This window comes from Xyrauchen texanus, chromosome 39 (genome assembly GCF_025860055.1).
Source record: "Xyrauchen texanus isolate HMW12.3.18 chromosome 39, RBS_HiC_50CHRs, whole genome shotgun sequence".
Lineage (NCBI taxonomy): Eukaryota > Metazoa > Chordata > Actinopteri > Cypriniformes > Catostomidae > Xyrauchen > Xyrauchen texanus.
Genome location: NC_068314.1, coordinates 29,257,028 through 29,280,188, shown reverse-complemented (window position 1 = coordinate 29,280,188; position 23,161 = coordinate 29,257,028). Strand labels below are relative to the sequence as shown.

Here is a 23,161-nt window from a genome sequence, read left to right as displayed (position 1 = left end):
ACTGCTGTCACTGTATTCTGTCATCTGTGCCATCTTTCTTTTATATGAGTGTTGAGGTATTTATAAAGCATAGTTTTCCCCTAGAACCTTTGCCTTTTTATTAAACCTCAGAGGCGAGTGCCTCAGTGAATTCTTCAGCGGTTGTGACAGATCATATGTGACTGCTGGTCAGAGGATCTTCTCTGGGAGACAAAGCATGGCTCATGACTCATGCTTTGCATCTTGTGTCACTGCACTGCTGCTCATGATGCCTGCAACGTGGGCGACGCGTGGGGGGGTCCAAGAGCAACAGGAGAGATCTGTCGTCATGGTCGCCAATCTATAATCTGCTGCGTTTCTCTTGTTGAAATGCTCAGTGTGTGTCTCTTTTTCTCTCTCTATCTGTTCCTCTATCTCAGAGCTATCCATGTGCATCACACAAACTCCTTGTTCTGTTCCATCAGGTGACCTTCTACCAGCTGATGGTATCTTGATCCAAGGTAATGACCTGAAGATTGATGAAAGCTCTCTGACTGGGGAGTCTGATCATGTCCGCAAATCTCTGGAGAAGGACCCCATGCTCCTTTCTGGTGAGACATAGTGTCTCCTTTCTTTGTTTTAAACATTATGTTGTACTTCTATTACTGAATGTCTCTTGAAAAATTGGGCAAGTAAGGCCCTACTCTTTCTAGAAACACAATAGAGGCTTTTGATCTTGTTTGAAGTATTGTCATGTAACTGGTAAGTACTGTAGTCATTTAGCAGATGCTTTTATCCAAAGTGTCTGACAGTAGACTACTAAAGGGCCATTCTCCTGGGAACAGCTTAGGCTTAAGTGCTATGCTTAAGGGCACATTACCTATGACTCGCTCCTTGTGGAACTCAAACCTGTATGCTTCTGGTTACCAATGATGAGGCTATTGTCAAAGCTTTTGAATTGCCAAATTGTATGGTGCTTGTCTTTTTGCTTTGTTCAGGAACTCATGTGATGGAAGGATCTGGCAGAATGGTGGTCACTGCTGTGGGAATGAACTCTCAGACTGGAATCATTGTCACCCTACTGGGCGCCACCGGTGAGGATGAGAAGAAAGTGAAGAAAGGTGAATATATGATATACTTTCTTTCTAATTTGGATAATACCCTCTGTGTTTGAGTAAGTAAACCAGTCTACCTCTTTATTTGGGAGGTCTACTTGCCATCAGTCCTGCCAGAGGTAAGAGCTGTTTCAGTGATTTACCGGACAGTTCCCCGTCCTCCTAAACCTTCTGCTACCATTAAACCTAATTTGCGGTATTGTCATACATCAATGGAGACGAATCCATAACTGTGACTGAAATTGCTCCCTGAGTTTCCTACATTATAATCATTGTACTCTTTATCTTGAAGTTTTCTTTGATTTCCTTGTTTTGTATCTTTTTTATTTGTCCTTCAGCTTTAGCACTTTTTAATTTTAGCTGCTCATTCCAAATTGGTTAGACGTAGTAGATAATACCAGGCTTATTTTGTGTTTACAAATTCAAAGGTTTTGTAAACACTACACACATATCCATATGATGGATGATTGGGATAATTAAACAAAGAAACACAGTCATTCCCATCACATTGTTTTAATTGCCAGTTTGGCATTAAATATACCCCCTCTGGGACACAAGCTGTGACTGGCTTTCCTAGTGCCCCAGGGTATGTCAAATACTGCATTCACCTGATGCCACCTCTTAATGTCTCTCAGATGTTACTGTTTGTTGGGTCGCCATCTATTTCAAAAGTCACATCAACCTAAATGGTTTGACACTCTGTTCTGTCATGACCTTAAGTCATATCCAGTGTCAAAAGAACACCTCGAAAACGTTTCTGTACTGTGATCGATTTTTATTTTTTAGAATTGTTATATTTTGATTGTAATGAAAGTTCAGCAATCCACTTTTAGATTGACAATAATGCAAGAATAATCTATTGTTTTCTGTTGAATGTGTTGACTGACAGATTTGCTAATGCAAATTGAGAAACTGCTTTTTGCTTCAGCCAAACCCTGTTGGCATTATCATAGTTAATGATACAAGCGAACAAAACAGAACATTCATCAAACAACTGAATTCTAATGAAGTTTCGTCAGTTGTATGCCAGTCAAAAACAATGACCGATCCATCAGTGTTTTGTGCATAAAGACCCTCCAGTCCTTGTCTTTCTCTATAGATGACACATCCAATCCCACGTATACTCGTGCAATGTAGTGTTACTTATCTAGTTTTTATCCTTTTGTTGTTGTTGTTTTTTTTTATTTTTATTTATTCTGTCTTTGGTTTATTTAATTTGAGCCATGTTATATCAGCCCTCCGCCCTCTCTCTCTCATTTTAAACAGGTAAAAAACAAGGACCCCCCGAAAATCGCAACAAAGGTAACCTTACCCACTCCCTCTCCCTTCTCCCCTCCCTCCCCATTCAGCAGCAAGTCTCGGAGTCTCGTGTCAGTCCCAATCACTCACTTGCTCACTTTCTCTCTGTCTTTCACGCTGTTGCTTACCCCTTCCTGCTGAGCCCAGGGGAGCTTCTTGCCTCGCTTTACTTATGAAAGGGTGCAACTCTCACCTGCTGGAAATGGCACTAAGCAGCCAGATGACTTTGCATGTCCGCAACTCCTCTCTATGCAAAGTCTATAAATAAATGTAAAATGTTGTAATGCATTTAGTTGTTCTTTTAAGGTAAGAAATCAAAATATGTGGCAAAGAGGTTTTATTTATGCTTCGGAAATCCTCCAGTGACCTTATTAATATTGTTATTGTCAGTAGTTTGTGCGCTTAGGTGATATTTTGAACATGTTGAGCTTTGATGATATTTAATTTCCACCATGCAAAAAGACTGCAAATGTCTTTAGTTTTGTTAAAAGGGCAATTTGTATTATAAATCAATTTTGATTTACTGATAAACGAATGTCCGGTTCTTAACTAGTCTTTAGAAATGAGACAATGTAAAATGAAGTTGTGAAGGAAAATTAGGTAAATGCCTTGATTCCGTTAAATGCTTTTAATGCCATTAAACACATTTAATTAATGTCATAAGTTAACACATTAATATTGACAGCTCTAATAATTATATGAATTACAAAGTTTGTGGTTTAAAGATTTATGTCCTGTGGATATACTTTTCCACTAATGTGACATTTTAGAGGGCTCTTATTTTCAGATGGCAAACTCTTTTTGCTTGACCGGGTCATCTGTGGACTGTTTCAGAGTGTGCCCGCTCTGCTCTGACTGACCCCTCCCAACTCAACCCCCTATAGTGCTCGGGGACCAAGCATCTGCTCCAGACAGAACTGCTCAGATCTCCTTGACCTCAAGCACACATACATTTACATGAGCTGTGATTGTAGCTTTGAATACATAATTATAAAGTGTTCCCAATGTCATAAAACTAATATAATATTTTTAATTTCTTTAAATAAAACATTCATATGCAGCCAAAATCTTTTCACACAGATGCTGAATTCCCAGAAAGAAATACATAAATGTGTTTATGGCTTTATAGATGAGGCTTGTCTATTCTTTGGCAAGAGGTTCATGATATGAAAGATATATTCATGATGTCTCGAGGCAGTATTTTCATTCTTGCAACTATTATCAACATGAATCGGAAAGACCAAAATTTCAGAAACTGTCTAAAAAAATGTATTCAGCAAAAATATTTCAGAAATTGTGCTTCTTTAGCTCAAATCACACATCAAAAACATTCAGGCTGGTCCAGCTAAAGGGCATGTGATTGGCTGTTTTAACACTAAGGCGGACTACAGACACCATATGTTAGCGTTAGGAGTACGGCAAATCTTCTGGTCTCATTGAAACACGTCTCAATACCTAAATTGTTTTTAAGTGCATCGTTTTCTGTATTGTGGCAGTTTCCTGGTGAAATGAACACTAGAGGCGCTACAATAACTATGGCTTGTATTCCCTTTCACACAAATCACAAGTAAAATGGCAGAATATAAGTTCATAAAAACGTACTTTTTGCCCTGTTCCTCACGCAGTGCTATCTTATGACATCTAAACACTTTTACTATAGCGCATGACTTACGTACACTTTAATGTTTGCATTACATAATCAACTACATTTACAAGCTAGTTCACACACTATCAACTGGGCACTAGCTAATAGTGATAGTGCGTTGCTCTGCGATGCAAAGGACAGTGGTACGAGTCCAGCAGAGCATGCAACCTGAATCGAAATATTCATAGAAGCACCACAAAATGACACAGTTGCTTTAGAAGTGTTTTTCAACTCACATTTGCTTTTTATGACACTATTTGTAAGGTTTAGGCCAGGGAGATATGTTTTGTTGATTAAAAACTTGATATACCATTAACTTTAAACAACTCCTCTGTTAGTATAGACATTTCACCTCAGAACTGCTGTGATACTTGTAAGGAACCACGTGCTCTCATTTTGAAAATGATGCCACATTAATGTTATTTTCATGAGATCAGGCTGGTTTTCATTTATTTCTGTACAAATGGGCCGTTTTCATCCAGTTTTAACGTCTTTGATGGTATTGATGTAATGCTTAGTGGCGTGGCTTATGTGGGAGTTGCACCCTTGCAGAATAGACCGGCTGTGGATTGTTGTTTTTGTCCATTTGTTTAGTTTAGCTCTTTGTTGTACTCACTGTTGCTTCTTTCTAGGGTGTGGCTCAGGACTTCATGCTGTCTCCTCTTGTACACTCTTCTCTTGGTCAAAATCTGACCCCTTCACCTTTTCCCCCTACCGCACTCTCCTTTGGGAGCGGAAAAATCAACCAAAATCTCTATGATTTTTTTCGTCTTCCTCTTGGTCCTTGTTTTCTTCGTGGTGGTTGTATATCTGGCTGTTTGGACTGTTTTTCTGTTTTCAGTTGTCTGTAAATCACTTGCCTCTCCTGTTCGTCGTGCGTGCCTCTGTTCGTGTTGTCAGTCAGACAGTCAGTCCGTCCATCAATCCCCAATACATGTGTGGTTGTTCTATTAGTTCTGGTCATCTCTGTCAGTTCTGGTCAGTTGTTTGTTGTGACTGGTGGTCAGGTAGGCTCTTGGACTGTTTTTCAGTTAGATTTTAAGGAATTTCTCCACTCAATTTTATGTAGCACAATGAGGTGCTTAACTTCAGTCTGTTGCACGTCATGTAGAAAAAGCAGCTTGCTTTGTTTATCTTTTTGTTTATCTTGGAAGCTTAATGCGAATTGGAGTGAGGGCTCAATGTATATCCATGGAAAATGACTGAATTGGATCTTCAACTCCATTAAGTTTCTATTTAAGATTAAAATAGGGTAATGCAATATGTCATTTTATCCCTGCCTGTTTTATAATTGAATTAAAACTAGCAAAGTTACCATTACATACCATTTTTTTAATTGCCATTTAAGAGATTTTTGTGTGAAGAAAAGTAGATTGCGGGTTGATCTTCACAAAGATTTAAACACCTAGAAACTTAGTTTTTTTTATTCATTATATTACTGGGTTTTGTAACCCATTGGCCAACCACAAAAGGATGATCTATCAATGTAGAATCAGGTTTTATAGAAATGTTTTGTGCTCTGCTTGGAACCTACTTAGAATTCACCCTGCATACCTTAACCCTGCCGGGAAATGGCTATGTGAATTTCGAGTTTTCTTCTCACCAGCCCAGATTCACTCTAACATAAAAGAAGTTCTGCTTTTGATATGGTTATTTTGTATAATTCTCTTGGAACCCACTGTATGACTTGATGTTACTAAATTGCCCATTCTCTTCTCCCCTCTTCCTCTTTATGCACCCTCTCATCTCCTTCCATCCTTTTTTGGCATGTTCCTTCCTTGATCCCATAACAACTCCTGAAATCAACCTCCACAGCTAAGACTCAGGATGGCATCGCCCTGGAGATCCAACCACTGAAAAGTGAGGAAGGAGCAGAAACGGAAGAGAAAGAAGAAAAGGAGAAAAAGAAAGTGAATGTCTCCAAGAAGGAGAAGTCGGTCCTGCAGAGCAAGCTGACCAGGCTAGCAGTACAGATTGGAAAAGCAGGTTAGGAGCCCCACAGACCTGATTGTCAGGTGCACCTGTTAAAACTCACATTATTCTGACCTGTTTGAATGCCACTTTTACACTCTTTTATTCATTGTTGATTCATGCAGAGGTTGAGAAAAGGGATATTTCCCATGGTGCACACACCAGAAAATGTCATTTTTGTTAAAGGGCTGGGTGATATATTGAATAATCACAATGAAGGAACAATGTGAATTTCACAATGAATTCAATATGCTTTTTATTTTGCCATTGAACTTGCATCAAGTGGTCGTTCAGTCTGTGTTGTTAGACTAGTTGTGATCCGTCCTTGTCTCGCAACTTGCAAGTATATAATACTTGTCTCTGATTTAAACTTCAGTAGAAAAAAAACTGGGTTAGTAAATTTAATTCATTTCCGTTAATTAGTTTCAATAAAGTTCAGCAATGTGTTTGCATCAGTCACTCTGTGGAAATGTATTTATATTGAAAATGTTTTAGTTTAAAATATATGTAGGTAAATATATTTGTTCAATACTATGTGTAGATATATTGTATGTAGATAAAAGGCTGAAAATATCAAGATATAATCTTTAGCCATATTGCCCATAACACAGAAATGTAAATTGTGTTTGGTTTAAAGCACAATATATGTGTACCATTAGCTATAAATATGATATGATAACACATGGATTTCTTCAGACATCCTTTCTGCAACTGAGTTCATTTGGTTGTTTTACTTAAAGAAATCGTGTCATCCAGTATGGAAACAGGCTTGTCCCTTTGGGCTGTGTTCCACCTAATTATCCTACTTCCTACAGTTACCCTCACAATCAAATCACATTCAGATGGAGCGCATCAGCCCACAGCTGTTGCTGTTATGACTAACAGGAAGTCAGCAGGCATTCTTGCATCCCCTGTGGCATATTGGTCTTAAAACTCCCTCTCCTCTGGCAGGTCTCATCATGTCTGCAGTGACCGTCATCATCCTAATCCTGTACTTTGTTATTGACACATTTGGCGTGCAGGGGCACAAATGGACGGCCGAGTGCACGCCTATCTACGTCCAGTACTTTGTAAAGTTTTTCATTATTGGTGTGACGGTGCTGGTGGTAGCAGTTCCGGAGGGACTTCCTCTAGCTGTTACCATCTCCTTGGCCTATTCTGTAAAGGTGAGAGCCTTTGGATTAGTTAACACTTGTCTTGTAACAATAACTAAAAAATAAAAGTTGCTTTGCATCTTTGTGAACTCTGTGACTCTTCAGTGAGTCTGTGTTTTTCTGCATGGCGAGGCATTATCAGCATTTATGCTGGAGGGATGCATAAATGCATCTATACCCACTTTTACACCTTAACATTTGTTTTCGGTGATTAGATCACAATCAGATAGCACTTGACCACATTAAAACAATCAAATCACATTGTGAGGGTATTATATCTATAGAAATTTTTAAAAATATAAAATATAAATAAAAATGTTTTGGTTAATGCAACCTCTGAATAATATGTCAATTATGTTTTCCAATTTATTTGGGTAAGTGAGATCTCTATGCACTCCTACTGGAGCAGTATTGTAAAAGAATATCTGATACAAAACGCATGTATATGCCAGGTGTAAAAGGGGCCCATGTTAGAGGGCTAAAACATTCTCTTGCAATAGATTTAGCCTTTCCCCTGTAAAATACAGATCAATTGCTGTTTTTCCACTACAGAAAATGATGAAGGACAACAACTTGGTGAGGCACCTGGATGCCTGTGAAACCATGGGTAATGCCACCGCCATCTGTTCTGACAAAACTGGAACGCTGACAATGAATCGCATGACTGTGGTCCAGGCCTATATTGGTGACACACACTATAAGAATGTTCCAGAACCTGGGGCCATTAATCCAGAGACTCTGGAGTTATTAGTCAACAGCATCTCCATAAACTCTGCATACACAACCAAGATCATGGTAAGTATAAGCCTTAAGTAAATAAGATTCCGATGAATAATTGATCTTGGTATGAGTTAATCACATATCTAATGGATTCTACTTGATCCTTTCTTGACTGCTATTTATGAGGTATCTTATTTCCCAATAGCCGCCAGAGATGGAGGGAGGTCTGCCAAGGCATGTGGGCAATAAGACTGAGTGTTCACTTTTGGGTCTGGTGCTGGATCTGAAGAGAGACTATCAGCCTATTCGGGATGAAATTCCCGAGGAGAAACTTTATAAGGTTTACACATTCAACTCCTCCCGGAAGAGCATGAGCACTGTGTTAAAGAACGCAACTGGTCCTGGGTTCCGAATGTACAGCAAGGGTGCCTCTGAGATCGTCTTGCGCAAGTAAGCGAGATCTATCCTTTTCCGCTCTCTTTGCACTTGCAAAGTTCTAGAGATGGGTCAAGATGGTTGACTAGTTGATAAGCGAAGTTGAGTAGTTTATATAGGTTCCTTTCTAGTTGTGTGTGTGTGTGTGTATTTATATATACCATTTCAAGGACTTTGTCGGTTTAAGGAAGTGACTTCTTTGTTCCTTGAACATTTTCTACTTATGAACTGCAGGAGGTGCTTCATTAATAGTGACTTTAACACTAAGATTAACTAACATTAAGATTTCAGAATATGCGCCAACAAATGGATGCATGAACCACTGCAGTGAAGCGAGAGGTTATGTGGTGCAGTACTAACAACTGTAGCACACATCTTGGAAGGTGAACATTTTTGCCAACTGGTTGTAAGTTTGATAGGTAGAGCTCTAAAAGTGACCAATGATCGCTCCTATTATAATAAATGAAGCATTTAGCAGACGCTTTTATCCAAAACGAATAACAAATTAGGGACACAAAAATAAATTCTTACATTATCCGCAGGCCATGCAGACAGCTTCATTGAACAGCTTCATTGAGTATAATAGGAGCGGTCCAATATTCCGGATCTTTCCGCTGTGGAAAATAACTCTGAGCATCTAAACTATTATATAATTTCATCACCTATTTTGCGTAGACGATCAGTATCAACAACACGTCTAGATAAATCACTTCAGGTAAAAGTTTGATGTACTTTGAGAAAATATGATAACTCATAGCCTTATTTATAAGATCTAGTAATGATACCGGAAGTGCCACAAGGCTAGTAGCATTCTAATTCCTTTGTTATTTTTTACATTCATAGAATGGTCTATATAATTTATGCAACAGTTAGTTCCGGTCCTCATTTCTGATTGGAAGTGAGGTGTTCTAGGAGTGCTTATAGCTTAGATCATCACCACTGGGATACTTTACTGTTTGTATCACTCCTCTTGTGTTTGTGGTGTTCCAAACTGGAGTGTAAGAGCAGGTGTGAATGTTAATTTATCCCTGTGACATTAAAGATTTCAGCCAGCAAGTGGCAACAAAAGAACGTCTTGTTTGTGCAATAAGCGAGTTGAACTTGCGTTGAGAGAGACCTTGCTGTCAGTCAGAGTGCAAGTTTCTTTGAAGTCATCTGCATTGTATCTCATTCCATGATCCCTCAGATTACTACTACACTATAGCTGAGAAATAAAGCTAAACTAACAGCTTCAGTAGTACTGCTTATCACAGCCGAGAGTCGCGACAGACAGAGTAATCACACCTATCTGAGTAGGGAGGAAACATAAAAAAATTCCAACATGGTTTCTGTGTCGTTTCAAAATAAGAGTTCCCCATGAATGAAACTGGTGTCCTCCTTGTTTGATGAAATTGTAGGATTATTGAAATTGTAGAATTATTGAAAACGTAGGATAATTCTGAGAGCATGTATGGCAGCATTACTCCACGATTGGAGCAGCGAACTACCACTACAGCTGAGGAATAGAGTTAAACTAACAGCTTACTCTTCATCACTGTAACAGATGCAGGTAATCACATGCTCAGTCGCTCTCTCTCTCTTGCTCTCTCTCACACGCACGCACACACACGCACACACACACACACACACACACACACACACACACACACACACACACACCTCCTTGTTAATTCAGTAACTTGTTAGAAACAGCAAAGGCTGTCGTTAATAGTTCTAAAGTGACTTTTTCGAAATAGAAACTAGCCACAGAAGATCCTGATCCGTGGCCTAAGAAAGTAGTTCCACACACAAGGGCTTTTTTTTGGGACAGTCCTTAGTTTTTCCTTATTTACTTGTTTGTTGAACTACTGTTGAATAAAAGCAATATCACACTCGCAGTTATGTCTGTACAGTTGAGTTAATTTTATGAATAAATCCCTTTATAGCAGCCACAGCTGCTACAGTCATACACATGCAGATGGTCTTCACCCATTGCAATACATCTTGCATGTTGAGCATAATGTTTTAGACAGTGTTTCAAGTAAAAATTGCCCAGACCTCTGCTTTCTGTTGGATTCTCTTATGCTCCTATTTTTGGGAAGAATGGGTCTTTTGTAAATGCCTTCCCAAGAAAGCATCCAATTGGCCTCAGGTAATCCCCAAATCCAGCCTAATTATATAGGGATTTCTTGAGATTGATAAACTGATGTTGAAAACTCGGATGAAGTTGCAATAATTGTTATTTAAAGTAATATTAAACTTTCTTTTTTCTATCAGGTGTTCCCATGTTCTCGATGCTTCAGGCCAGCCTCGTGCTTTCAAGGCCAAGGATCGGGATGAGATGGTGCGGAAAGTGATCGAGCCAATGGCCTGTGATGGTTTAAGGACCATTTGCGTAGCCATGAGAAACTTTACAACAGAGCCAGACTGGGACAATGAAGCTGAGATTCTGAATGACCTGACCTGCATCTGTGTGGTGGGCATTGAAGATCCTGTCCGCCATGAGGTGAGAAAAACAAACTTGTACACTTTATATCTAAAGCTGAATTGAACAACTGACCACCTGTCAGTGCCACAGAACATCTGACTGTGTGGTGAACGGACAGAGGAAGACAACTTGTATCCAAGAAGTGAATGTGAACTTTGTTCTTGATTACCTTACAATAATCCCAAACATGTTAGGGTTAGGGATATTTAACAGGAATCAGAGATAAAATAGATCACATTACTCCAAAAAGGTGGGGGGAATCAATTTAACCCAAATACACAATTATGTATGCCACTTAATTTGAGGGAAGCTGACATAAATTCTGCACTGATCCATAATAAAAAAAATAGCACAGTCCCCTGTCATATACCCATTTTACCACCTTCAAGGGAAATAGGTCAGATTGTCCCCCACCAATGAGGCTATTCCTGTCCACACTTTCATATGGTACTTGACGTTCTGCAATGAATTCATCATTATCTCATGATAATCATGATCTGTACATTTTCATTATATGAAATGTGGTGGGCTGCTCCTATCTTAAGCTGCCAGCTAATGCCTTTCATGTCTTGCTATGGAAGGAAATCTGAAGTATACAAATATCCTGTCTATTTACTCCATATTTCTGCCCATCTACCTGCCCATCTATCAGCAAACCAAGAAAAAGCCTGTGACTTGTGATGAGAGATAAAGACAATACTGTAATCTGCCTGATAGTAGAACAAACTCATTAACAGCTTTATTATGGAAATTTAGAGCACTGTAGTGATGACAAGATGGGTTAAAATATTTTTGTCCTAGTGAGAAACACTCACTTGTAGCCATGTTTGGAGGCAAGACAGCATTCAAGTTTATAGGTTATAAATGCACACTAGTTTCTGTGCATCATGTCAAGATTACATGTTCTTCACCTGACATGGTATTGTGTGACATCGCCCTGTGAAATCTCTGTGAATGGGAACAATTTGGGAGGTTTTCAATTATCTATAAATAAGTGAGCTTATTGGCTCTAATTACGGGTGTGGTGTGATTCATCGCAAGACTGAGTACGGATAATTACATAGGACTCCAGAATACACACACAACCTCTGGATCCAGCCTCTTCATGTGTTAAGTAGTCTCGTTACCTTCACCACTAAACAAACAACACAGAATTGTCAGAGTGCCACACCAAGAGTGACTACAATATCCTCAGTACTGATCTGAGGCCAGCAATGTTATCACCTATAGGGTTGTCTTCCACCCAATTGCAGCTGGTCTTTTTTTTCAAAAAAAGTTCAACATTTATTCCAGTGACAACAATACAAAACAAATTCCACTGTATTGGAGCAAGATGAACCAATTGGTTTTAAAAAAATTGTGGGAGGTTTCCTGGCATTGTTGAGTTCAGTTAAATCTAAATCCAAAGTTGAGCTGTCCAGACTAGGGCTGGGAGATATTCAAGAAATATGGCCACAATATTTATATAAAAAATATTACTATATCCAATTACATCGTCAACCCCTGGCCGAGAGGAGGTTTGGGTAGCTCAGTGAGCATTGACGCTGACTACCACCCCTGGAGTCGCAAGTTCGAATCCAGGGTGTGCTGTGGGACCCAAGCCAGGTCTCCTAAGCAACCAAATTGGCCCAGTTGCTATACGGAGGGTAGAGTCACATGGGGGTAACCTCCTCGTGGTTGTGATTAGGAGTTCTCGTTCTCAATGGGGCGCATGGTAAGTCTTGGTAAGGGATCGCGGAGAGTAGCATGAGCCTCCACATGCTGTGAGTCTCCGCAGTGTCATGCACAATGACCCACATGATAAGATGCCGACACCGCCGATATCGGATTACATCGTCCTATCACCTAGCCCTAGTCTAGACAACGCACTGATCTGAACTAATGTCACTTTTAATTGAAAGGACAGTGGATTGGATTTGGGAAATGACTCGACTGCCTACTACCTGCCAGAAAATGCATCCTACAAACGTATACATTTTTAAATATACCTTCAGGCTGTTAAATTTAATTAGATATTGTAAACATCTTGTGTAGAATTTTGTGGAGTATTTGAGAAAAATATGATTGCTAAACCCTGTGATCTGGGTTCTTCGACCTTCATCAAAATCCATCCAGACTGCCTATTTTGTTATTTAAGCATGATCAGTATTGGAGTGGATGTCTGGCTGAATGGATAAAGATTTGCCAGTGGCTGCCCAGTAACTCCTGCTTTGAACCAAGCCAATCAATGGTCCTTCTATTCTCCTGTGTGCTAACTCTGCAGGTTCCTGAGGCTATTGCTAAATGCCAGCGAGCAGGCATTACCGTCCGTATGGTCACTGGAGACAACATCAACACAGCCCGCGCCATCGCCACCAAATGTGGAATCCTGCAGCCTGGAGAAGACTTCTTGTGCATGGAGGGCAAAGAATTCAACCAGCAGATTCGTAATGACAAAGGAGAGGTAAGGAGCTTGAGATCTTTATGGACAGTTAAATGATTAGTTCACCCAAAAAAGAAAATTCTCTCATGATTTACTCTACCTCATGCCATTCTAGATGTGTATGACTTTCTTTCTTCTGTAGAACACAAATTAAGATTTTTAGAAGAAAATCTCAGTTTTTGTAGGTCCATAAAATGCAAGTGAATGGGTGCCAAATTTTTGAAGCTCCAAAAATCACATGTAGCAATCATAAAAGTAATCTCGTTCGACGTTTAAATATGTCAACTGCAGCGCCATCTTGGAACATTGAACAAGGAGAGATGTGTGAATCAGTTTGAATGCAGTTTGAGTGAGTGAGCGAGTGGAGAAGATACGTTTACGTCACTCTAGAGGCGGTTTGAACTCCACCCTCGTCAATGTACAAACCTCAAGCTGTCCGGAAGCGCACATTTTTAGTAAAAAAAATGTTTTAAATATTACACACCCTTAGCGTTTCGCTAAGTTTTGTGGACCTACAAAGCTGCCTGAAATATTCTTCTATAAATCTTAATTTGTGTTCTGCTGAAGAAAGACAGTCATGCACACCTTGAATGGCATGAGGCTGAGTAAATTAGCAGATCATTTTCATTTTTGGGTGAACTATTCCTTTAATATACAAGGACATGCAAAGTGCTTATTTTACTCTTGTCTCTATCCCTAGGTGGAGCAAGAGCGTCTTGACAAGGTCTGGCCAAAACTACGTGTTCTGGCCCGTTCCTCCCCTACAGACAAACACACTCTGGTTAAAGGTGAGAAACTTATGAATGGTTTGTAATAGGATATTTTGCAGTTTACACTTTCAGTGCACTTTTCTACTGTATAAAACCTTATACATGCACTACATAGTCAAAAGTATGTGGACACCACTTGTAATTAACACCTTTTGAACACCTTTGGTCCGACCTTAATAATGCTCTTTTGTCTGAATGGGAGGAAATCCCCACAACCATGTGTCCAGCATTTATTGGAAAGCTGAACCAGAAGAGTGGAAGCTACCAACTCCCTATTAATGCTCATGATTTTAAAATGATATGTTCAACAAGCACATGTAAGACATATGGGGATGATGTTCACGTGCCCAAATACTTTTGTCCATGTAGTGTATTAGATGCCCAATGCCTATTATGGTGACCTTTAATGAATTCATGCTGAAATAATGGATGCTTTTCATATTTATGAGGCTTAAACAACAATACAAAGACAGACGTTTTGTTTGTGTGTGCAGGTATTGTATAATCTTTTATTTGTGTAGGTTAAAATCTTGTAACCTATTTTGGTTTCCCCTAAGGCAATGCCTGCTTTGTTGTCTTTCAGGCATCATTGACAGCACAGTTGGAGAGACAAGACAGGTGGTGGCTGTGACTGGAGATGGAACAAATGATGGTCCTGCCCTTAAAAAAGCAGATGTTGGATTTGCTATGGTAAATAATGTGTTTATTTTTTGTGTTCCCCCAGTCAAATCAATGCTTCGTTTTTCTTTCAGACACCGGTTTTACACAATGGAGGACTTCACAATAAAATTAAGGAAATTCATTATTAATTTATTAAATTGAAAAATAAAAATGTAGTTAAATGTAACAATAAAAGAATACATTAATAAATCACTTCAAATGGATAAATAGACAATTAAAACAGTTGTGTGTGTGTGTGTGTGTGTGTGTGTGTGTGTGTGTGTGTGTGTGTGTGTGTGTGTGTGTGTGTGTGTGTGTGTGTGTGTGTGTGTGTGTGTGTGTGTGTGTGTGTAAAAATAATAGCTTTTAAATGCATCCTTAAAAAAGCATTTGCCTGTTGCTTTTTTTAATATCATTTTGGCTAGTGATTTAATTTTATTTATTGCCATTTCTTTTCCCAAAAGATTTGGCAGCAGGTGTTAGACTTTGTCAAAGATTGCCTTAATAACTGGAGAGGTTTTGTTCTAATCCATGTCCAATATCCCCTGCTCTGCACCAAGCCAAAATGCCTCTGGCCATCATTGCAAAATGTGGTCTCATTTGTTCATCAGTGGGTGATCAATGCTCATGGAGCCCTTGCTTGTTGATCAGATGACCCCACAAGAAGAATTAGTGGGCTTCCAAAAATGCCCTTAATGTGGAGAGTGTAAACAGACACACCATCTTAAAGTATTAAGTAATTGTGGTAACTGCCAGTTGGAGGACATTAGGTTAGAATGAAGGCAGGGATGGTAAACCTGCCCCTTCAGTCTTTTCTCCACAACTTCTTTTATATCTTGATATAGAAAACAACCAAAGCCATGAAAAAGCATTTCCTCTTTTAACGAAGTGATGATTTTTCCTTTCTTTCAACATTTTTGTTAACAAGAACCATCTCATTCCTGAGAATGAACCTGTATCTCCATGTCATAATAAAGTAGACTTCTCCAGTATTTACGAAGACAAATTTACATTTATGCATTTGGCAGATGCTTTTATCCAAAGCGACTTACAGAGCCCTTACACCACCACCACTCGTGTAATATTTCTTAAGAGCTGCTGCTTTCTTTGTCTTACAGGGAATTGCTGGCACAGATGTTGCAAAGGAGGCCTCTGACATCATCCTTACGGATGACAACTTCACCAGTATCGTCAAAGCTGTGATGTGGGGACGTAACGTCTACGACAGCATCTCCAAGTTTCTGCAGTTTCAACTGACTGTCAATGTGGTGGCGGTGATCGTTGCATTCACTGGGGCATGCATCACACAGGTACACTAACATCCTTTGACGTAACTCTTTTTTTGTATTTCACATTTGATTTTATGTCATCTGTAGATGAAATCTGACACTGTGGCCCAGAAATCCAAACGTATATGTTATAAAAGACAGAGAATGAGTCATCTACAAAAGACAAAAAGTGCCGAATTGCTGGGTTCTAGGTGGAAAAACACAAGAGTACTTGGTGGTTAAGTATGCCATTGTGCGGGACAATTCATCATGATGTTTCATAATTAAAGAATGCAACCATAAAGACAAAGGAACTCTACAAGAAAAGACAAAGTCTTTTTTATTCAATGAAACATGTCGTGTCCATTAAGCGCCGGTGCCAGACTTCAACTCAAATGGGGCTGGCAAGTCTTATTGTGTCTTAGCCTAACTACATAACATATGACAATACTATTATAATGTCCTTTCTGTGGCGACTCACTCTGATTGTGTCGGCAGGACTCTCCTCTAAAAGCCGTTCAGATGTTGTGGGTAAATCTGATTATGGACACACTGGCTTCCTTGGCTCTGGCAACGGAACCTCCGACAGAATCACTCCTACTGCGAAAACCTTACGGTCGGAACAAACCACTCATTTCCAGGACTATGATGAAGAACATCTTAGGTCATGCCATTTACCAACTTGTCATCACATTTACTCTTCTTTTTGCTGGTAAGAGGCTTCTCTATTCATGATAAGGTTTTACCAAAATTGAATCTACAATTTAATGAGTTCCAACATCTCAAATATTCATTGTTTTTGCGTTGCCTGAGTATTGAGTTGAAATGAGGGAGATTTGAGGGTTATTCCAGAAAGCAAGGTAAACTTACCGTGACATAAATCCTGAACTCTCGGTTGATTAACCCAAAACTTGCTTACTCGTGGTATGTGGGTTCCAGAACAGGTTCACTCAACCATGAGTTTGGAACTCAGAGTTTCTGCACGTTCTCTGTGAATGTAGAAAGGCATTCTCAGGAGATCACCGAATCCATGAGTCACCATGGAAACAGACGCTAAGAAGAAAGGCGTGCCGTATTTCAGTGAAGTAGAACATGAAGTTTTAATGACTGCAAATGAGCATTATTTCATCTTCACTCGTAATAGCGATATGAGCTACATTGGTTTAAGACTGAGAGTTTGCTTGACAGAAATTATACTGAATCATTGGGTGAATATTTAAATGAATAGAACTATAAAGTTCTACCGTACATATAAAAGCTTAATTCAACATTAATATTAGACCTCTCTCGCCTACATTAATGTTTAACTGGTCGACCATTATGTAATTTGTTTGCACTGAACTTCATTATAAGTATTACATTCATATTTTATTAATATTATGATAATAGGCTATATGTTTACTAAATATTTTAAGATGAATTTTAATGGTATTTACCATGATCTGTGCACACTAATTTTATTTTACTGTATTTCATGTGAACTGAATGTATTATGTATAATGTATAAATTCCTTTATTTTTAGTGCCATTTGATGTACCCAGTTGGGGTTTCTAAAAACTTAGAATCATATCACCTTTATTTTCCCACAGTTGCTGATGGTCTCGTTGTATTAATATACCCTCTTTCAATTGTAGGATCTCCCACAGTTGTCATCATTTTCCATTGATTTAATGTAATGTTTTTCAGTAGGCCACACATGATTATTCATGTGCATTATAAGATGAAGATCTGCTGTAGGAGGTGGACAATGATAGGAGTTACATGTCCATTGTGTTCTTATCTCATTTAATGTGTCATTACAACTTGTCATGTCGTGTTGTCATGTTCAGAAGGGTCCATCTGCCTCCAGCAACTTGGTACGGAATGAAATTATGTTGTTTTAATTGAAGATCATGTGTCTAACTATACATTATAGATGCTCATGATCTCAGCATTAGGGAAAAGTAACTAATCTCTTCCTTGTTAATAAGAAACTGTAAAAGGTCCCTATTGAAAGGCAGAACAAAAATTGTATTTAGAGATGGACCATGTACAGCTTCTGGAGTAGAGGAGGCTGATTCATCTTTTCATTGAATCACCTGACCACCAGCTAAAGGAGGGCACTGTGGGTGACTTTAAATGACATCATGTCTCATTTATATTTTCAGATAATAACGAGAGTACAATGAACAAGTCTGGAAATGTGTGCATTTATATGTACAGTAGCCTACATGAATTAAAGTGATAAAATATATTACCTCTATATCTGTGGTCTGTGAAATGATCACATATTATCTTGTTAGTGAGAAAAATTACGAGTGATTAATTGCTTAAGATTTTAATTGGTAGACGTTACCTACATACAGTACATATTGATACAATGGAATGTCATTTTATAAATAACAATAATATTCATTGACTGAAGAAACTGTAAAGAGAATGTGGGTGCTATAATAATTTTATTCTATGAAATGTATAGAATAAAAATGATTTATTAGAAGACTAAATATAAATACATAAAGCCCTGTCTTCATAGTAAAGAGTGTGGGTTACTTTCCAATGTGTTCTGCGTTAAAAAATATTTCTGTATTAAAACTGTGAGACTGGAAATCCCGGAGTAAAGATGATTTGTGAGGTAAAGATTGCAGTTTACTGTAATATTGCTTTAAAAGTATAATATTGTGTGTAATCTGAATTTCCACGCCCACTGTGCCACTATTAAAAGGGCACGAATGCGATGGCAGCCTCTGAAACGACCAACATCTACCTGAAATAAACTAACTCTGGAACATAACCTACTCTGGAGCAGGTTATGTTCAGAGAGTAAGCTGCTATGGCTACTAACATACCCTGCAAGTTCCCTGAGTTTTTGGACAGAAAGCTTAGGTATCCGCATATTCTGAGTAAATTTACCCCAGGTAAAGTCGCTTAACCTGCTTTCTGGAATACCCCTCTGGACTAGTTTTCCTTCTGGGAAAGGAAGGGCTATATCTCAGTAACCTTTAAGGTCACAAGCACTCTAACTGTGGTTTTGTAAACCCTCTTAAATTGGAATATTTTATTGCAAATTTTAACCTACAAACTAAAATTCCAAAAATAGATTTCTTTATTTTTTTGCTATAATTGTTTGGTTAACTAGTGAACACAGTAAAACCACACTAGCATACTGTACATTCAGGGTCATTTACAGTATACAGTATAGTTTTAACAGAAAGGTTAAACTGTGTTCTCAGGACAAGGGTATTTCTCATAAATGTCAGCCTGGGGCAAGTTGGAGTTTGATGTATGTCATTTTTATTTATTTATATATATTTATTTGCTGTTTCATTATTGTTTTAATGTTTACATTTTGCTGAAAAGACTATAATAGGCTGTTTAATGGCAGGTTCCATTTAGACAACTTGCCCCACTTTTTGGGGCTAGGGATGTGCCCGAAGCCGAATACCGGCACAAATAATTACTAATGGATAACGAATTCATCCGAATAATACAAAAAATATTCAGAAGACTGATCATCCAACGAGCACAGGTATTAAGTGTTATTTTAAATCAAAATTACAAAGCAATGATGAGTCTTTGAAGCCAATATTACTACAGCGTAAACCTTATGAATGAAAATTCACACGGTATGATTTCAAGTTCATTAGATTGTTCCATTCTTGACTCCGTTTCAGTCTCTTAATTGTGCACATCACAGAAATCGAATCTTGTCAAGAGTAAGATTAGCAAGGATACTATATCATACACATTTTCTACTTCTTAAAATGTCCGTTAACACATTAACACCAACTGTTGCACACAATTCACACATAAGAATCCATAATCCATAAATCCATAAAAGAGAAGTGATGATTTTATAGAGGAGCTTGTCTGTCCCTCTCTTTAATCTGGCCACATTTATCCACATCACCAATTAAGGTAATTGCATGGTTTAGCCTTTACTACCAAACAGTTGACATGTTCCATAGAGGTTTAAATACTTGTAAATCTGCTCAGAATATTCCTGCACATGCACAGAGGATTACAGAGAAAACAAAACATGCAAATATTTCCCACTTTTCTCTTCTAGAAATGTAAAGAGCCTCATTCTTGCTATTTATTCTGCACATGTAATTTAACTTAATAATTGCATCCTCCACATTATGTTAAAATATGTGTACACAAGTGCCTCAAGTGTAGCCTATCAAAACTTTCTGATATAAATTTAGAGTGCTTTAACCTGTTTGTAAGCTTAATTAATCTTTTACTCATTTCTTTTGAATGTTTGTATTTGTATTTAATATTCACTGCAAAATGTGTGCTTGACATTTCACAATTGCTTGGCACCTCTGCCTCCAGAATAACTTTGTTATACTTGCGCATTGCACATAAACTTAAACATATACTTGCACATTGCAGACATAAACCAAAATTCTTTTTCAGCAGATATTAAAGACAAAAATACGAGGAAAAACCAAAGCTAAAAACACATTCCACAGTTAATGTCGCCTACATATCCAGCTTCATTTGGTGAGAACAAAATAGAGAACATATCAGTAATAAATAATAATAATTAAATAGGCCTATCCGAGGCATGTTTTATATACAGGAACTATAAATGTAAAAGAGTTGCATTTTAAAATTAGTTTTGAGACCCTTCCGGTTAATGCCACGCCCACAACCGGTTCTATCCAAATACATTGACAGATCCAGATAATTTTGTCATAGTAACAGATACAGATAATGGCTTCGCTGCACACCCCAATTAGAGGCATACACTTTTATTGTAGCCAAGACTTGAAAGTACAGTATGTGCATATACAGAAACTGACTTTCAAACTAAGCCTATCCTGAGAAATATTCACTGGAGTAAAAAGTGTAAAATAGTTCCTTGTTAGGATATTCTCTCAAAGTTAATTGCCTTCTTCTATGCAACTGCAAATTTAACAGTAAAACCCTGACTCAAATTGGTGGTGTATGTGTAAATAATTGTTTTATACCAGCCTGTGATCCCTATTTGTCTAACAGATCACATCACAGGCCAACTAAAGCCCTAAAGCATGTCACAGTGCTTCAGGAGAGTTCTCTATAAATGTTCCCATGTTATGCTGCTGCCAACTGATTAGACAAGTGTAAATATATTACAAGTTTACAGCTGGAAAACACTTTTTCATGTTTCTCTCTGTGGCCATTACGCTTGACTGGAATTATCGCATTCGTTTTTAATTAACAAGAACATGTATTTATTGAAAATCCCCTTAAGTGCTTTCCAAGACTTATACCACTGTATTAATTTTGAATTGTGTTTTTAAAATTCACTTACTGAAACTATCTTGCTGTCCCCAAAGGTGAGAAGTTGTTTAACATCGATAACGGCCGTAACGCCCCCCTCCACTCCCCGCCATCTGAGCATTACACCATCATCTTCAACGTCTTCGTTATGATGCAGCTCTTCAATGAGATCAATGCCCGCAAGATCCACGGCGAGAGGAACGTGTTTGAGGGAATCTATCGGAACCCAATTTTTTGCAGCGTTGTGTTGGGAACCTTTGTCCTGCAGGTGAAACATGATCACAAAGTTAAAGAAATAATTGTTTAATAAGTCGGTTTGGTAGATTTGATGCAAGGAGCTGTTTAGTCTTTGTAAAACGGAGTTCTGTCTCTAAAATCTGATGTAAAATTGCTGATATGCACTCACCTGTAAACGCACATTAATACAATTGTGCATGTGCTAAGTTGTCATGTTGCTTAGCATGCGTAAACAGCCTACATATAGGTTCATAAATGGCATTACTTGGTCAGAATTGTACATTTTGGTTCTGTTAATGATAATTTGTATTATTAATTGAATGTTTTTCATATTGACACTATTTTATAAATGGTAAAAGCCACCTGAGTCTGCGGGTTAATGTGATTTTTACCATGGTATTCCTCTTTGCATTGTGTCAGACAACACCCCTTAATGGTGTTAAAATGTCTGTAACTCTCAGCCTCTTGTTGCAGTTTAACTGGACTAATGGAATATACCTTGTTACAGATTGTCATTGTGCAGTTTGGAGGGAAGCCATTCTCCTGCACAGCCCTTACCATCGATCAGTGGCTCTGGTGTGTGTTCATAGGGGTTGGTGAGCTGCTTTGGGGTCAAGTAAGGCTATTTCTTATTCTTAAAAAGCTTTCAAATGTCTTAAAATTATTTTCCAAAACGTAAGCCCAGAAAGAAAGTCTTAAATATCTTTAATATTGTTTGCAGTTGTCTTAAATTTTGAGAGGCTTCCAAAAATGCTGCTTCACACAGCCAATTTTAAGGGAATCTAAGGCAAAGATGCAATATTGCTTGTATCTTAATGAAATGGAAATTTTTTTAATTAGCATTTGTCTTTCTAATTGATTGGCTTGTTAAATGCAGTATTTCCAATGATTAACCCCTCTGTTTCATTTTTTTTAATTGGTTTGAACTTTTTTTTAATTATTTGTATTAAAAATTCTTTGAATGTCTTCAATTTAGTTATATAAAACATGAAGATAACCTGTTACAGATTGTCTTTGTTGGTCAATAATCAATTTATCAATAACTCTTGAGTCTTCCAAGCCTAAATCAAGCCTAAATAGTCAGAAGAACACATTTACCGATGACAAAGTGCATGAGATAGAGATGCACAAGCTTCTCAGTGGTGCAATAATGAAAACATCATAACAGAATGCACCGCGTGGGTGATTTTGAACATCTTTAGTTCCCTCTTCAATCCCACCGGGAGGGCAGGGGAGGGGGAGGTGAAGCTATGTGTGATTTTAAACCTGTGGGAGGGATAGAGAGAGGCAGAGAATGATTGCAGCCACCTCAAAGTTCAGCTCTCAAAAAGATGACACCAGCGTGAATGGCACATACAATTCACTGTTTCCATCCAAGGGTTTTTTGCGACAAAATTTATAGCTAATGGAAACGCAAATTATCACTAAAATTGTCAAAATATTTTTCCATTTAACTCTAGCACCTTGTCAGAAATGTATTTCTTTTTTGTAATATTTGCCCCCTTGAAATTGATTTTTATGGGTATTATTTACCTTATTAGGACATTATTTTCTAACTAATATAACATTCAGTGTGTCATCCATTTATGCTAGATACTTTTTTTATGTCAGTTAAGAAATAGTTCACCCAAAAAGTCAAAGCCATCAGTTACTTACGCTTATGTCGTCACAAGCTCGCATTAGATTTTTCAGACTTGTTCAAAGATTTTTTTTAAGGATATATGATACGTTTTTGTCTATACAATGCAATCCATGGGGTCCGAAACTTTCATGCTCAATAAAGGACATA

General features: G+C 38.1%; 1 protein-coding gene across 4 annotated transcripts in view; it reads left to right on the top strand.

The window, feature by feature from the left end:
- Positions 1 to 23,161, top strand: part of LOC127632828 (plasma membrane calcium-transporting ATPase 3-like) — a 112,134-nt gene that overhangs the window by 72,622 nt on the left and 16,351 nt on the right. For 2 of the 4 annotated variants that reach the window (XM_052111625.1, XM_052111628.1), the window contains exons 5-19: positions 444 to 569; positions 957 to 1,079; positions 2,340 to 2,375; positions 5,833 to 6,003; positions 6,940 to 7,154; positions 7,695 to 7,937; positions 8,068 to 8,312; positions 10,554 to 10,782; positions 13,028 to 13,207; positions 13,887 to 13,974; positions 14,540 to 14,646; positions 15,735 to 15,926; positions 16,383 to 16,596; positions 21,192 to 21,403; positions 21,881 to 21,988. In XM_052111625.1, the coding sequence (XP_051967585.1) occupies positions 444 to 569; positions 957 to 1,079; positions 2,340 to 2,375; positions 5,833 to 6,003; positions 6,940 to 7,154; positions 7,695 to 7,937; positions 8,068 to 8,312; positions 10,554 to 10,782; positions 13,028 to 13,207; positions 13,887 to 13,974; positions 14,540 to 14,646; positions 15,735 to 15,926; positions 16,383 to 16,596; positions 21,192 to 21,403; positions 21,881 to 21,988 (2,489 nt within the window). The remainder of the gene's footprint in view (positions 1 to 443; positions 570 to 956; positions 1,080 to 2,339; positions 2,376 to 5,832; positions 6,004 to 6,939; positions 7,155 to 7,694; positions 7,938 to 8,067; positions 8,313 to 10,553; positions 10,783 to 13,027; positions 13,208 to 13,886; positions 13,975 to 14,539; positions 14,647 to 15,734; positions 15,927 to 16,382; positions 16,597 to 21,191; positions 21,404 to 21,880; positions 21,989 to 23,161) is intronic. The other 2 variants (XM_052111627.1, XM_052111626.1) reach the window with 1 other exon arrangement.